Consider the following 15,006-nt stretch of genomic DNA (forward strand, 5'->3'; position numbering starts at 1 on the left):
AAAATAATGTAATCAATTACAGACAGTAATAATAGTTGGTCGGGGAAGTTTTTGTAAAAAAAAATAATATTACAAAAAAGATAGACAAAACAGAAAAATATTTTAAAATAGTACATTAAATACATTTAAATACTGATGAACTATTATCTACTCTACGGTTGATGTAGTATTCACATGTGTAGTATTCCTATAGTAAAAGTACTGTGGACTATAGTAAACATTAAACAAAAGCTCTTTAAATCTTAAATCATAAAATTATAAACTGTATTAAAATATATATGACCTAATATTGTAACCCCTCGTTTCTATCTTTTTATTTTAGCATTTTTTTTCCAGAAAATCAAAATGAGACTCCATTTTATAGCAAAAGGACAACATGTAAAAACTAACTGCCAATTACAGCAAGTTAGCAACAAATGGGCTTGAAATGAATGGTGCACAAATACAGTAGGGTTTACATTTGAAATGTACAAGTTTCTGTTTTGAAATCCCTCATGATTCAAATAAATACATTGGGGAAAACATAGCACGGAAAAATACAATTAACTTTTATTCGATTTTAAATATTTATTTTACATACATTTAAAAATAACATCATAATGCATGAGTTCATATACATGAACAAACATGAAAAAATAATTGATAACATTTTGTATATCTGCTTGGAGAGTCACAAGAAAACAGTTATTTTATTGTAAAACAAATTTAAGAGCAATTGAGTTGTTTTCAATATGTCCTTTATCGTACATTTGTTAGTATTAACTCCACATTTCTCAGTTTTTAAACATTTAGGCTTACAATGTAAAAGCTAAAGACATGACAAAATATATAAATAATCTCTCTCTCTCTCTCTCTCTCTCTCTATATATATATATATATATAGTATTTCGATTTCACTAGTTAAAAATAGTTATACTTACTTTTGGTATCAAAACAGGGGGACACTATATTCAGCGGTAATTCCAATGTTATTTAAAACAAGCATATGATTTACTATTACTTCAAAGGAAGTAAAAGATAAATACATGATCTAATACTAATCAGCACCACAGTACTTCAAATTAATTCAATAAGAAATGATGTAATTCTATTTAAATTACTTACAATGCAAGATGTAACCCAATTTGCAGACAATAATCATTTTAGGTTTCTAATGATATTTTATGGCCAGGGATAACAGTAAAGTACAGATTGCTGGGTCCAAAAAAGTAATCTATATATATATTACTGATTACTTTTTTTTAATAGAAGTAATATATTACTGATTACTTATTACTTTTATATTACCAAAAAGAAGACGAAGAAGAAGAAGAAGACAAAGAAGAAGAAGAAGAAGAATATATATAAAAAAACACCCAGTAGGTTAATTTTAATGATATTAAATAAATTAGTTACTTAAAGGGAGACGTATTTGTGCCCAGGTACTTCTGTTACCTGCTGATGCTACAAGATTTGAAGTAATCTGAAGTTATTTTTGGCCCTGAAAGTCATAGTACAGCCTTGTTACCAGAACACCGAATTAGATTTCATTTAAAATTAGAACGATACAAAAACAGAGCACGCAACAATGTAACAATATCTTTATTTTGTACAAATTTTCCAATTCTAGCTATCTATGCTTGATTTGTCTGCAGTATCAAATCTAAAAGGTATGCAGAAAATGTCTAAAAAATATTGATACAAAATTATTTTAGCATTTTTTACAAAAATGTTCTTAGAATCGCTTCAGTGCTAATGCGACCTACAGTACCATGATAATTGCAAATAATGTTTCCAGTCAAACATGTTTAATATCCCATTATACAATGAGGGTCAATGGGGACAAGCAGCCGACAGGACCAATTTACATTAAATGCTTTTGTGTTTCTAATGCTTATTTTGCCAGGTTGGTAAAAAGTATCAAAGAAGTTGCCTGTTCAGTTTAAAGATGCAGAATTCAGCCCTCAATGCATACATTTGTCAGTTCTTGATTTGACACCACTGTGGTCCCATGGTCAAGGATTTTCTTTCAACTACAAACTAAATAAGCATTTTAAATGTGCATTGTTTTCCAGTGCAGATAAGAACCCAATTAGAAACAGCCTCTGAGAACAGGGTGCAGCTCAAGTGATTTCTCTAGTTCTTTACCATATACAAAACCTGCTTCAAACTTAAGAATTGGACTGTTAGGGGTACATGAGGACCAGGGATAAAATAACACTGCTTTACCCAGCTCCCTGACCCCTCCCAAAAATGTCAAACCTTGGCATGAGTCATTCTAAAATGGAAGTTTAGAAAGCCAACAGGTTTGTTTGAATGGGCTCAGCGAAGTCCAGTGCTTCAAGAGAGTTTCTATAGCGGGTCACCGCTTTGAGAAAATACTTTTATTCCAGGAAGTACCTACAGCCACAGGAAGTCCAGTTTTACACTGTGGTAGCCATCCGCACAGCGGGAGGGGTGACATTGGAGGGGAGGGTGGATGACTTGTCATACTGCAATGGCAAAGGAGAAATGAACACGTCAGTAACAGAGTGGGGAGCACAGGGTGGCACGTATAGATTTGCACGCTAGTATACGCCCACAGACATGTACACAACATGTGATATACTGTAGTGAACACTGATTTTTGTGGAAATATTTTACAGCCTATGCATGTTCACTTATAAGGTCGCCCCCTAGCTGAAAATGAATGTAAATGCTACATGTGATGGTTTACTATTGCTTACAAGTCAATCCCATGGCTAGCTAACCCATTCCATCCCCTCACCACTTTCTGTAAAAAGAAGTGTCTCCTACCTTCTATTTCCACTTCATTTCCAACGCTGCCCTTTTGATCCTGGTTTCTGTGCTGTGCTTGTCTAGGGTTAACTTTTGTCAATTCCTTTTAAGCTTAATTGCAAATCAAGTTCGCCCTACTGCCTCATTGTTCTAGGCTAAATAAATCCAGTTCCCACAAACTTCATCGCTCAAGCCAAGGATTAGACTGGCCGCTCTTCACTGAACTCTCCCCCAAGGTCACAATGGTCTACTAATGATCATATGTTCAATCATTACCTGGGTATAGGGCTCAGGTGTATAAGCCCTGTTCCCATTGCCAATGGATGGCCCATTCCTTGCAGCTGTCACTCCCCCCGTCAGTAAGATGTTTGGTTGGGAGACACCAGTTGCTACCTGTAGAAGAAACAAGCCTGTCAGTAACTCAAACCCCTAGATGTCACTTGGTAAGCCAATGAGGTGCCAGTATCCTGGTAAACATGTTAAATTGGCATTCTGCAGAATAACCTCTTGTGTCCTCAAGATGCATGGGAAAATATTATGTGATATGCAGCTGAATGAATGTACCGACAGAGAGGCACCTCCATGCAGGACGTCACCTCAATCTAGTACTCCCAATAACACATGCAACAAAAAAAACGTTAGGACTAAAACACTCACCCTTTCTTTAGTTTTCGGCACTGGGTACTTCGGTTCTTTACCTGCGAGAGCGTACACAGCAGAACAGATATGATATATACACACCGTAAACAGATGCACTTGTGTAATTGTTCCATAATATAAACACACAGCAATTGAATTTTAATGACCTGTAATTTCTGCCCTCTCGCAGCTGCGAGTTTGTAAATTAAACCTTTCTATACAAAAATAACTTGTTTATCACCTGCAAAACCCAGCTACTCCACCATCCCTAGGTCATTTTACTCCAGTGGGTCCCCCAACTAAGATCAGCAACTTGGCTCAACCAGGATTCAAACCAGGGAGCTCCTGATTACATGACTCACTCCACACGCCACAAGGTATTACGTTTACCGGGTAAGCCACTGGTACCCCGATCTGTTCCAATACGTCTTGGAGAACTGTAGAAATATACTCACGTTGCTTTTTCCTACGCAGACAACACAGGATAAGAAGAATCAAGAGAAGCAACAGGAGGAGGAATCCGAAGACAGACCCGATCACAATCCCAGCGATCGCACCTGCACTCAATCCCGGATCTGACAGAGACACAGCAAGCTGGATCAGTATCGACATGTCAGCAGTTATGCTTTAAGTGTCCAGCAGGTGGCGCTGATGTATGTTGGTGCCCTTAAGTATTGGCACAATGCTTTCAGAAATAGTGGTGGCCAATCACGGCCTAGAGGGCCATTCCATTCAGGGTCTAACACGTAAAATGAAATAATTAACTAATTTAGGGCGTGGATTAAGGTTTTATTGGTTAAACAATTTGGAATAGGCATGGAACAAAGACTAGGATAGGAAAGACCAAATAGGGACACACCCCTGTTTAAGATAATCAGGGCTTGAAAGTCACACTAGCCCTGCTTCCATTTCTGGATTTCAGAACTGGCCTTGTTTAGGTATATTATTGAAGTGTCAAGCCTACTGTAAATGTGGTCTGAAATGATTGTACTAATCACATCACAACTCACACTTTGAGTCTGTAGGTTTTTTAATAGGAGTTGTTCATGCATCTATAAGGCAGGAAAAACAATGCCCCCTAGTTATGTAAAAATATACTTAATTGAAGGTAGTTCTAAAACCCATGGCTGGGTGCAGGGCTAGTTTGAGGCATTGCATTATCAGTCATTTTCATATCTGATAGTGTTCGATAAATTAAATGACATACATTAATAAATAAACAACTTTGAAATGACAATACAATGACAGTTTGTACCTTAAATAATACATCTATATACAGGGTGATTTGAAAGTAAGTTTATCACATCAACACACCACATCATTGATGTGATAAACTGACTTTCTAATCACCCTGTGCATAAATATAGACACTCACCAATTTAATATATATTTCTAATCAAATTTGAAAAGAAACGCCAATGAGTTGGGGAAGCACGGGTTGTGATTTTTCTTGGCCAATTCTGATTATGCCATATTTATAACAAGCGGGTATGGATTTGAGGCTATAAGCAGTATTTCAAATGAAATTGTCATCAACGACCTTCTTAAACATCTAAAAACATTATTAAAATCTTATAGATCACACACATTTAAAATCCAAAGGATAAGTAATTAATAAAAAACATTAACCAGTGAGATTACAATTAATATTGACAGCCTAGTTTTAAAGCAGCTATGGCCACTCACCCTGGCCCAAACTGTATGTCTCTGAGGGTGGCCCCTCGTTTTGGCCCACCATTGGTTTAACCCGGAATTGGTAAATCTCTCCTGGTTGGAGGGGAGAGATGTCAGTGTTGCGAGCTTCCGGCCCCTTCGTCTGAATGGTCCTCCAATCAGTGGCGGCTCTGGAGATGGAGCTTCTCTGCAGGGCGGGGCCTGTCATCTGCACATCGAATCCCGTGACAACCGAATCTCTTGGAGTCTCCCAGGTTAACGTGACCACGGTGTGAGCCGGGTTCACCAATATGCTAGACTTGGAAATCGCCGGGCCTGTGTACAGAAAAGGAAACGCAGTCTGGGTTTTAACAGTGGTGCTCACAAAGAGTTCATTGTCATTTTATTTACTGAAAGATTAGGAAGTACTCAAAAAGGGAACCAAAATGTACCGTTCCTGGTTTAACAGGTGTGACTGAAAGGTTTGGAGACAGGAAAAGTGAAAAACATTGTATCACTGATATGGAGGAGCCATTTGAGGGCTTACAGCAACAACGAAACCTCAGCCTAGTGTGGAAACAGTATTCGGGAGTCATGAGTACCTGTCAGGTTGATGGAGCTTTTCTGAGAGCCCAGCAGGTTTGTGCTGACACAGGTGTATGTTGCCAGATCACCCCCACTGATATTGAAGCCAGTGATGGTCAGATCTGTGGTGTCATTGCTTATGGTGTAGATCCCTCCTGAGGTCAGCAGCTGTCCTGCTTTAGACCATGTGACAGTGGCCGGGGGCTGGGAGCTTCCCTTACAGGAAATTGTCACAGAGACTTTGCCAGAGGGTTGCGCTGTGGCACTGTGTGATGGCAGGATGCCTTCTGGAGACCCTAAAACAGAACACATCAAATAAACCTACAGTTATGGCCAAATTATTTTTGTTATGTTAACGTATGGAATTACACACCGCTTTGCAGTTTTCCTATATGCTTAATGAAAAAACGGACATTTCGAAATCTAACATGAAATACTACTTTACTATTATCATGGTTTCTGCGAGAATTAATGCAATAGAATGTTGTAGTTTCTATGATTACATGATGTTAAATAAATGTTAGTAGATGTTAAATCTAAATTATGCTCATATAGTTTTGTTTTTTTAAATTAATGTCTCAATCCTAAAATTCTAGGTGATGCAAAACATTTAGCCATAGCTGTAGACCTGGATTGCAGTGAGCAATAGAGTATCAGTGAGCCTTAAGTAGCAATATTAAAATAAACTTACTAAGAAGTAAGTTCCTGTTAAATATCAAGTTCTTACTGGGAGTGATGGAGCAGTTGTTGGGAGCTATGGGATGCGTTCCCACGCAGGTGATTGCTTTGCCGTTGAGCGCAGGTAGTTTGGCTGCAGTCTCGGTCTGATCCAGAGTTTCGCTGGCCTCTTTTACCTCAGAAAGTCCGAGGAACTTCAGCGAGACCTTCGGAATGCCACCCAGCCAAGAGCAGCGAAACTGCAGATCAGAATTCACCGGCGTCATCGAGCATGTGGGTCCAGCACTCACAGGCTTCTCTGAGAGGCAGAGAGACAGACACAGGGGTGTAAATAGAAGACTGCAAAACATCACGCTATCCCAACGTCAGCTCGTCAGCTTTTCAAATTTTCTAGTTTTATCTTTTTTTTTTTCCAGTAACCACAGGGTTAATTTGTGCCGGATCGCCCTGGATTCTAGATCTGGTACCTTTTTGTCTGCAGGTGAGAATGAATCAGTTATCAAATGATGAACCGTATGAAAAAAAAAAAAACATCCATGAACTGGATGACAAAAGTGTACAGTAACGAAATATTTTAGGATACGACAAGTATGAAAATTGCTGTACATCAGATTAGTCAACCTACTGCTGGTACTGTTCCAACGGTTTCCTTTTAAAATACATTTGAGGGTTGACCAGATCCAACCCATCACTAAATTGTAAACCCTGTTTCGTGCACCTCATTGCAAAAGTTAGCATGTGTCCCTTGTACCTTAAAGGGTAAAGACATACATACATTGTCACCACTCTTGACAAAACTGTAAGTATAGTTGCTCTCAATACATTCTAATGGAACATGACTCTTATGACGGCTTCTCTTACGGTAGACGTTGAGGGGCACGACATTGCGCACCCTCTTGTTGATCTTGTCGTTCACGGCGATGCAGGTGTAGCTGCCCGCCTGGTTCGCCTGGATGTTGGTCAGGTTCAGAGTGGCTCCCTCAGGCACATTGGGATCATCCTGGTTTCCCACGTTCCAGTAATAGGTGGCAGGGGGATCACACTCAGCCTTGCATTTCAGTAACACAGTGGTGCCAACCAGGACGTACTTCAGAGGATCAGGATTCTCCACTGAAGTAGCAGATATCTGTGGCTTCTCTGGGCCATCTGAGAGAGAGAGAGAGAGAGAGAGAGAGAGAGAGAGAGAGAGAGAGAGAGAGAGAGAGAGAGAGAGAGAGAGAGAGAGAGAGATCAGGTTTTCGAACTAGAGAGGACAGCTCACCTTATTGGGCTACAAGGAGGTTCAGTGACTTGCTCAGGGTCATACACAGTGAGACAGCGGCTGAGCTGGGATTTGAACCCGGGACCTCCTGGTATTAAGCCCTTTTCTTTAACCACTGAACCACCAAGCCTCCAGTTGTCCCCACATGTCAAGATATGTACAGTAGAAGTTACTCACAGAAGATGCTGATGGTCTTCTGGATAGTGCTAGTGCTAAAGGGGTTGGTCAGGTTGCAGGTATAGACCCCAGAGTCAGACCGGCCAGGGCTGTTGATTTTTAGGGAGTTGGCAGTGACAGTGTATCGCGGGTCGTTGGGCAGTGCTGTTCCATCCTTCAGCCACATGGCTGTGCCTGAACCCTTATCCGTGGCGTAGGTTATCTCCACCTGCGCATCCCCCTCCTTTGGGTTCACCGGGATTGTCGACACACTCAGCCCTTGGATCATATCTGTCGGGAGAGAGAATCAGCGACTCTGATAAAGGCATGACTGAGTTTCCAATCCTTAGTGACAGTGACGGGAGCGCAGATTGAAACGCGTGTCGACTGGATTGGGGTTGAAGACGAAGGGCTTTTATTTTGACGCTTTATCAAGGAGGTGGTAATCCAACGGAAAGAAAAATCTCCCATGTACTTTCTGCCTTATGCCGAACCCAATCATGTCAATCATTAGGGGAAAGCAGCTGGTTGGTTACTGACAGGAAAGAATGCCCTGAAGGGGTGGGGACAATTTCACTCTCCAGGTGAAATGACCAGGAAAGTGCTATCTGAAAGCAAGGCTTGATTTCCTTAACCTAGTATAGTACCAGATATCCTATTTTAATATTGAAATAAGCACGTTTGCTAAAACATAGATTTCTTTCAAAACTACACATTTGAGACCCTATATAGTGATTTTTTTTTTTAAATAAAAATGGGGTTGTTAGTTTCTTATAGTTTTAACACTGATGAAGACGTAGGTCTGCTTCACTACAGTGTATGTGCTTAATGGACACAGTTTTATTTTTTCACTCACCGTACACTTTGATGGTGATGGTTTTGCTCTTTGTGAGAGTGGTCTTGGCGTTAGACACTTCGCAGACGTAGTCCCCCTCCTGGTTCCTCTGGATGTTGGACAGTGTCTTGCTCCCACCGGCTGTACTCACAGAGTTGTATTTCCAGTTGTATGACACGGGCAGGGACTCTGACACGCAGTCCAGCTGGACAGTTGACCCCACCAGTGCATTGTGCTGCGTCCCAGCATTGGCATTGTCCACTTTGATCACAGGATCATCCGGACCATCTACAGGAAGAGAACCGGAGCTTGCTTTGAATAATTCTCCATCTTAAAACATACAGGGCTAGATTGTTAGAGCCCTTTACTTCTTTACAAATATCATTAGCAATAGGTCAAATTCTAAAATACAAAATTGCAAACCCCACTATTACAATTCGGAGTTTCGTGTTTTGTAAGTTTTTTGGGTGCATTTTTACATACTGAAAAAATTATGATTTTAAGTCAAATAGCTTTGAGAATCTATCCCTTTGTTGTCGTGTAAATTCAAACCCTTGTTATGCTGCTACACCCCAAGTTGGGACCCTCTCCCCCTATAGAATGAACTCATTTTGCTTCATAAAGTTGAACGAAACCTGCTGAATTATGTCACGTTCACATATTGAATTACATGCCGCTTTGTAGTTTTCCATATAATTAACAAGAAAACTGACAAAAATTAAAAAAATGTGACATTTCGAAATCTAACATGAAATACTGTACTACTACTATTGCTTCCTGTATATATATATATATATATATATATATATATATATATATATATATATTGTTCTTTTTTCCCCCTAAAATTCTAGGTGATGCAAAACTTTTGACCACAGCTGTACAATGAGGGGGGGACTATACTCTGACACATCCAACTTCATCTTCTTAGCATGCATGAAGACATTTAAAGCTTGTGATACATAAGGGTTTGAAATAGTAATGGAAACTCTACTCACAGTAAACGATCAGATCAACGCTGTTTCTCAGGCTGTTAATTGGGTTTTCAGCAGTGCAGCTGTACTGGCCCTTGTCAGTCCTGACCAGTGACTTGATGGTCAGTGTGTTTCCTGAGGCCACATGCCGGCTGTCCACAATCACCGGTGTTTCGTTCACCTTCCACGAGTATTTTGTGCCCGTCCCTGTGATCTGACAAGTCATCGTGACATCCTTTCCTTCAACCGGATCCGCTGGAGATATGTTCACATTTACTGACGTAATCCTTTCTGCAGAGGGGGGAACAAAATGACTACTAGATCAGCCACTTGAACACAACATGATATTATTTTACATTTTACCCACCAGATCTTTCCCCCCGCCAAATCAAAAAAACTAATAAATACTACAAAAAATATATATAGTTAAGCTATTTGCTAGATATTTTCCTTACCATACACATTGAGTTTGATTAATTTCTCATCACTGGATTCCCCAGTTGCCCGCATAGTGACTTTGTAGTCCCTAGCATCAGCAGTAGTGACCTTATTCAGTGTGAGAGAGGGGGCTTTAGTGTCGATCGTTAGCCGGCCCTTGTATGCCTGAGCGATGTCTGCTGGCTGGTCCGAGTTGATGGTCCATGAAGCAATGGACAGATCCAGTTCCCAGGACACATAGGGATTTGTCCCACTGGTGAAACTGACCATAAGAACTGCATCGGTGCCAGCTTCTGCACTGACAGTGGGGTTGGGGACTGTAATGGTGACACCATCTACTTCACCTGCAAAATAAAAGAGATTGGAATGACTGCTTATAGGACACAGCAAATGAAACCTTCTCCTCTCCTGTGATTAAATAGCTTACGACCCCACCAATGACTGCTTGGTACTGCAGCGCCAATCAACGATACAAGCCCTGTGCCTCCCCTTGAATTTAAATAGAGCTTTCTGCTTCGCCAGACTGCCCTGACTGCCCTGAGCCAATGCAGTACAGCTGGGCAGTAGGACCTGTCTTAGGAACCCCATGGTCCTCAAGCCCTATAATGGCAGAGCATGTTGAAACGTGGAGATCGTTGCTAAGCACTGTTCAAATTGAGAAGCACTTCCTTTGTTTCACATATTTAGCCAAAACATTTATTATCATCATCATTATTATTATTTATTTCTTAGCAGATGCCCTTATCCAGGGTGACTTACAATTGTTACAAGATATCACATTATTTTTACATACAATTACGTTTTTTTTTTTTTACATACAATTACCCATTTATACAGTTGTTTTTTTTGTTTTTTTTTTACTGGAGCAATCTAGGTAAAGTACCTTGCTCAAGGGTACAGCAGCATTGTCCCCCACCTGGGATTGAACCCACGACCCTCCGGTTAAGAGTCCAGAGTCCTAACCACTACTCCACATCATCATCATCAATATTATTATTATTATTATTATTATTATTATTATTATTATTATTATTATTATTATTATTATTATTATTATTATTATTATTAACTTGTATGCCTAATTGAAAAGGTATATTCTGCCAGCTTTTCATATTTACAACAGCTTTCAGTAAAGCACACATTTGCCAGATTTGATCAAAGGCATATATTTTTTATGTACAATAGTAACACAATTTGTGATACTCCAACAATGAAATATGCGAAAAGTAATACGAACTATGTGGATTTTATGTTTTGCCACGCATGGTTCAGAGGTCAAGTCGGAGCTAGCTAGCATGTCAGTAACGTACATCCCCCACCATAGCTGTGAATTCACAATGAGTGCCATCAATAGGATGGAAAAGTTATGGAGCACGGTATAGATCTAGAGCACAGAATAAGAATTAGCAATGAAATGTTTAATCGCAACCTGATAAGCGATTCTCTGTGCATAACTGTGTGACAGACAGAGGATGGATGAATGGACAGTCACCCCTATACATCCACAGAATCTGAAATTCTCAATGCTAAATCATGTGAAGGCCATGTTTCATGACAAGTGAATTAGGAATTCTCTCTATATATATATATTTAAAAAAATGTGAAGAGCGACATACATACAGAGGATAAGAAGATCAGCTACCAATACTTTGCATGCTGTTTTAATGTTAAAAAGGTACATTTAAAACAGTTTTAACTAATAATACCCAGTGGTCTTATTTGTAATAAAATATTTTATTTAAATGTGTATTCAACAGGAACAAAAATCCAACAGTATCGCAGCAATGAACTTAACTCAGATTGATCACAACTTTGTATAACTTCCTGGTAAAAATCTACACTCATAGAATCCTACAGTAGGTGCTCCTAGATAGCTGTTCTGTTAACGAATGAACAACCCGCATCAGGGTAAGGCTTCCTGTAACAGATAGTGTATATTGGTGTGGAGGACAGCATTGGGTTTTTCCACTTCTGGAACAGTGTACACTGTGGGTGTTTCCCAGCAGATTAAAAACAGGTTTGTCACAGCTAATGTGAGAGTACAGGCGGGTGAGCTGTACAGCGATGGCTAAAATTGCATCACCCTATAGAATGAACTCATTTTGCTTCATGAAGTCGAAACCTTCTGAATAATGTTACGTTAACATATTGAATTACACACCACCGCATTGTAGTTTTTCATATACTTAATGAAAAACTGAGTAAAAAGATGTGTAGTTTTGAAAGATGCCTACAGTATATGTCCAGTATTTTACATGATTTCTGGTACTACACTAGATTGAATCAAACAGATACTGAAGCTTAAGAGAAGTCTCTGAATCGTTTTGGTGGCGCCACCTTCTGCAGGACTGGCCTGTTTGGTTACAATGCGTAGATGGGTCTTCATGCTGCTTGTAAAGCCTGAAAAAGACTCGGTACGCCCTTCCCTTTTAGGAATGCCACACTACAGGAAAAACAAAAGCTCGTTTCAAACCAAGTCTTTCTTTTTACAGATTAGAAACTGAAATCTAATAAAGCATCCCTCTGTGCAAAAATCCCATATCCAAGGCAGTCAATTCTCATGATAAAGCAAGCAGCAGCAGCAGCAAGGTCAGACCTAGTCGGCACTTTTTCTTACAGGTATCTTTACAGTGTAATAAATACAACATCAGTAAAATATCCCTACTGCCTCCATAGTAAAAATGAGAGCAATCAGCATTTTATTAATGAAGACAATCCTGTTCACAAAAAAAAAAAAAAATTAAGTGCGACATGGCCATGGCCACTTCATGAGGACCTGCCTGTTAGATTATTATTTGTTTATTTAGCAGACGCCTTTATCCAAGGTGACTTACAAAGGGTGTGTGAACTAGGCATCAGCTGCAGAGTCACTTACAACTACGTCTCACCCGAAAGACGGAGCACAAGGAGGTTAAGTGACTTGCTTAGGGTCACACAGTGAGTCAGTGGCTGAGGTGGGATTTGAACCAGGGACCTCCTGGTTACAAACCATTTTCTTTAACCACTGAACCACACATACGGCATCGCCCTGGTGTGGGGCACGTTCTCCTTGACTGCTCTGAAAGGCTGAACAAATACCACAGTTTAATGAAGCAATGACGGACTTGTGCCTTGATGGCACCCATCCGTTATGCCAGAACTGTGCGGGAATGGTTTTAGAAGCACTTCTGATCTTCCACTTTCCCATGCATGTTTAAACAATGCATTCATCATCACGATCCAGTCTCTACCTCTCTGCATGCAAATATGAAGAGAGTCTTTTTTTAGTGCTAATGTAACAGGGCAGAGGCTGGGTGTGAACTGGCAACCACGCACAGCAATCTCAAACACTACACAAAAGAGCCAGGCTCATCTGCATTTGCTGCAACTGAACTTTTAACCTCAACTCACCACACAAGGATCAGAGCCTGTGAAGTGGCTCCTTTAGAAAGCTGAATAAACAGGTTCTACCCAAATAAATAATTCCCTCCATCACACATCATTCGTGATATCTGGTCTCCATTTCTAGTTTTGTTTCTGTTTTATTTTTAAGGTTCACAGCACTACTATAAAGACCACTAGAATTATCGTTTGTCTCCCCACAGGGGTTTTCTGTGTGAAGAATGCGAAACTACAGATAAGAGAGTCTGTCATCTTTTCAGCTGTATTTGCATTTCTGTTATTGAGCAATAACTGAACGGCTGACCTCCATTGAACACAATGGGGGAGCAGTGCCCTGATGTTGTGTAATAACTAAATAACAGACATGCTTACAAGACACCAACAAGGAATGCAATATCTGTAAACAGTCTCTAACAACGTGTGTGCGTCTCTTAAGTGCGTCACCATTCTGCTGCTTGCAAAAAACAATTGAAAAGACTCCACACAATAGATGAGCTCTTCATTACTGGAGAAGAGTTATTTACAGCGTTGTTGCTCAGCTGTAAATACAAACTTGAAGTTGATCCAGGCTCAATAAACTCACAAAAGTTTAGACTTATTTGCTTTTATAGATTTACAAACCCGTTAGCCAGGGTAAATATCAAACAACACTACAAAAACTCCCTGCGTGGAGTACAATAAACGAATATAGGTTCTTCAAAGTAAGAATCGAAAGGAGTTCTTAACAAAACAGACTGACAAAGGCACAGATGGGCTGTTTTGAATATAGACAAATCTATTGTGGCTTATTATACCAACACTGATTCTCGTAGCTCGAGGTTGCCATAACAAAACGGTCCAGTTCGTTCACGGAAAAAATATTAAAAAGCCTTCAAACAATAAAAACGAGTTTCGACAAAGAAACACTTACCGAACACAAGCAAAAACAGTATGACAACAACATGGCAGGTGAATTGGCAGCTGTTTCTAGCCATCTAGCTGAGATGTGGTTATTTTTTTCCTTTGTAAAAACTGCTAAGAAATGTTGCGTCCTGTAGTTGAAATATATCCCACTTCGGTAAGTACAGCTGTAGTAATTAGCCCTATTGTCAACCCAATCTTAGTAATGTGCAGTTTTTCCAGTATGACCTGACAGGTACTGTTGGCGTATTCTGACAACACCCTCCTTCTTGAGCGTATTCGAATGACGTAACTTTACCTGGCCAATCCAAAAAGTGATCGGACAGGTATGTCTCTGGGCGTGACGTTTGGTTTCCTCACAGCACTTCAGCGACGGCGCCGAGAAATAGTTCATAAAACGGGTACAATTTTCAACAGTAATAATTTAACTTTTGATTTATCTTGTATTATAATACGAGACAATGGTTTCGAAGGTGTATTTCTAAATTCAGCTGTGTTTATTAGTTATGGCTGAGTTACAGAACTAAAAAAAAAATAGATCTTTAATTATGTAACACTGAGCTTGTTTATATTCTGATATTTACAGTTGGGTCTAACTGGCAGAACCTGAATACTGTAAATGGCTTTTTGAGTCGCTGTTTTTCAGGCTCCGCGGCAGGACACAGATCAAATCGCCACGCACAGAGATTTATCACGATAGATAGATAGATAGATAGATAGATAGATAGATAGATAGATAGATAGATAGA

At 39.8% G+C, this 15,006-nt stretch overlaps 1 protein-coding gene across 1 annotated transcript; it reads right to left on the reverse strand.

Annotated features, from left to right (window-relative positions):
- Positions 1-547: 547 nt before the first annotated feature.
- LOC117433934 (V-set and immunoglobulin domain-containing protein 10-like) lies at positions 548-14,537 on the reverse strand. The gene is made up of 13 exons (XM_034917424.2): positions 14,268-14,537; positions 9,994-10,320; positions 9,563-9,829; positions 8,586-8,852; positions 7,751-8,020; positions 7,174-7,458; positions 6,362-6,610; positions 5,652-5,930; positions 5,083-5,385; positions 3,852-3,971; positions 3,415-3,455; positions 3,034-3,150; positions 548-2,471 (listed from the first exon to the last, which is right to left on the reverse strand). The coding sequence occupies exons 1-13, from the start codon at positions 14,329-14,331 to the stop codon at positions 2,403-2,405; spliced, it is 2,658 nt and encodes an 885-aa protein (XP_034773315.2). The 5' UTR covers positions 14,332-14,537; the 3' UTR covers positions 548-2,402.
- Between the last annotated feature and the right edge of the window lie 469 nt (positions 14,538-15,006).

Source organism: Acipenser ruthenus, chromosome 41, assembly GCF_902713425.1.
Source record: "Acipenser ruthenus chromosome 41, fAciRut3.2 maternal haplotype, whole genome shotgun sequence".
Classification (NCBI taxonomy): domain Eukaryota; kingdom Metazoa; phylum Chordata; class Actinopteri; order Acipenseriformes; family Acipenseridae; genus Acipenser; species Acipenser ruthenus.

Coding starts and splice junctions, on each gene's coding strand:
- LOC117433934 (XM_034917424.2), bottom strand. CDS start 14,331: ATGGCTAGAAACAGCTGCCAATTCACCTGCCATGTTGTTGTCATACTG. Junction 8,853..9,562: donor CGTTGATCTGATCGTTTACT/GTGAGTAGAGTT, acceptor CTCTTCCTGTAG/ATGGTCCGGATGATCCTGTG. Junction 2,472..3,033: donor CACCTGAGCCCTATACCCAG/GTAATGATTGAA, acceptor TTGCCATTGCAG/TATGACAAGTCATCCACCCT.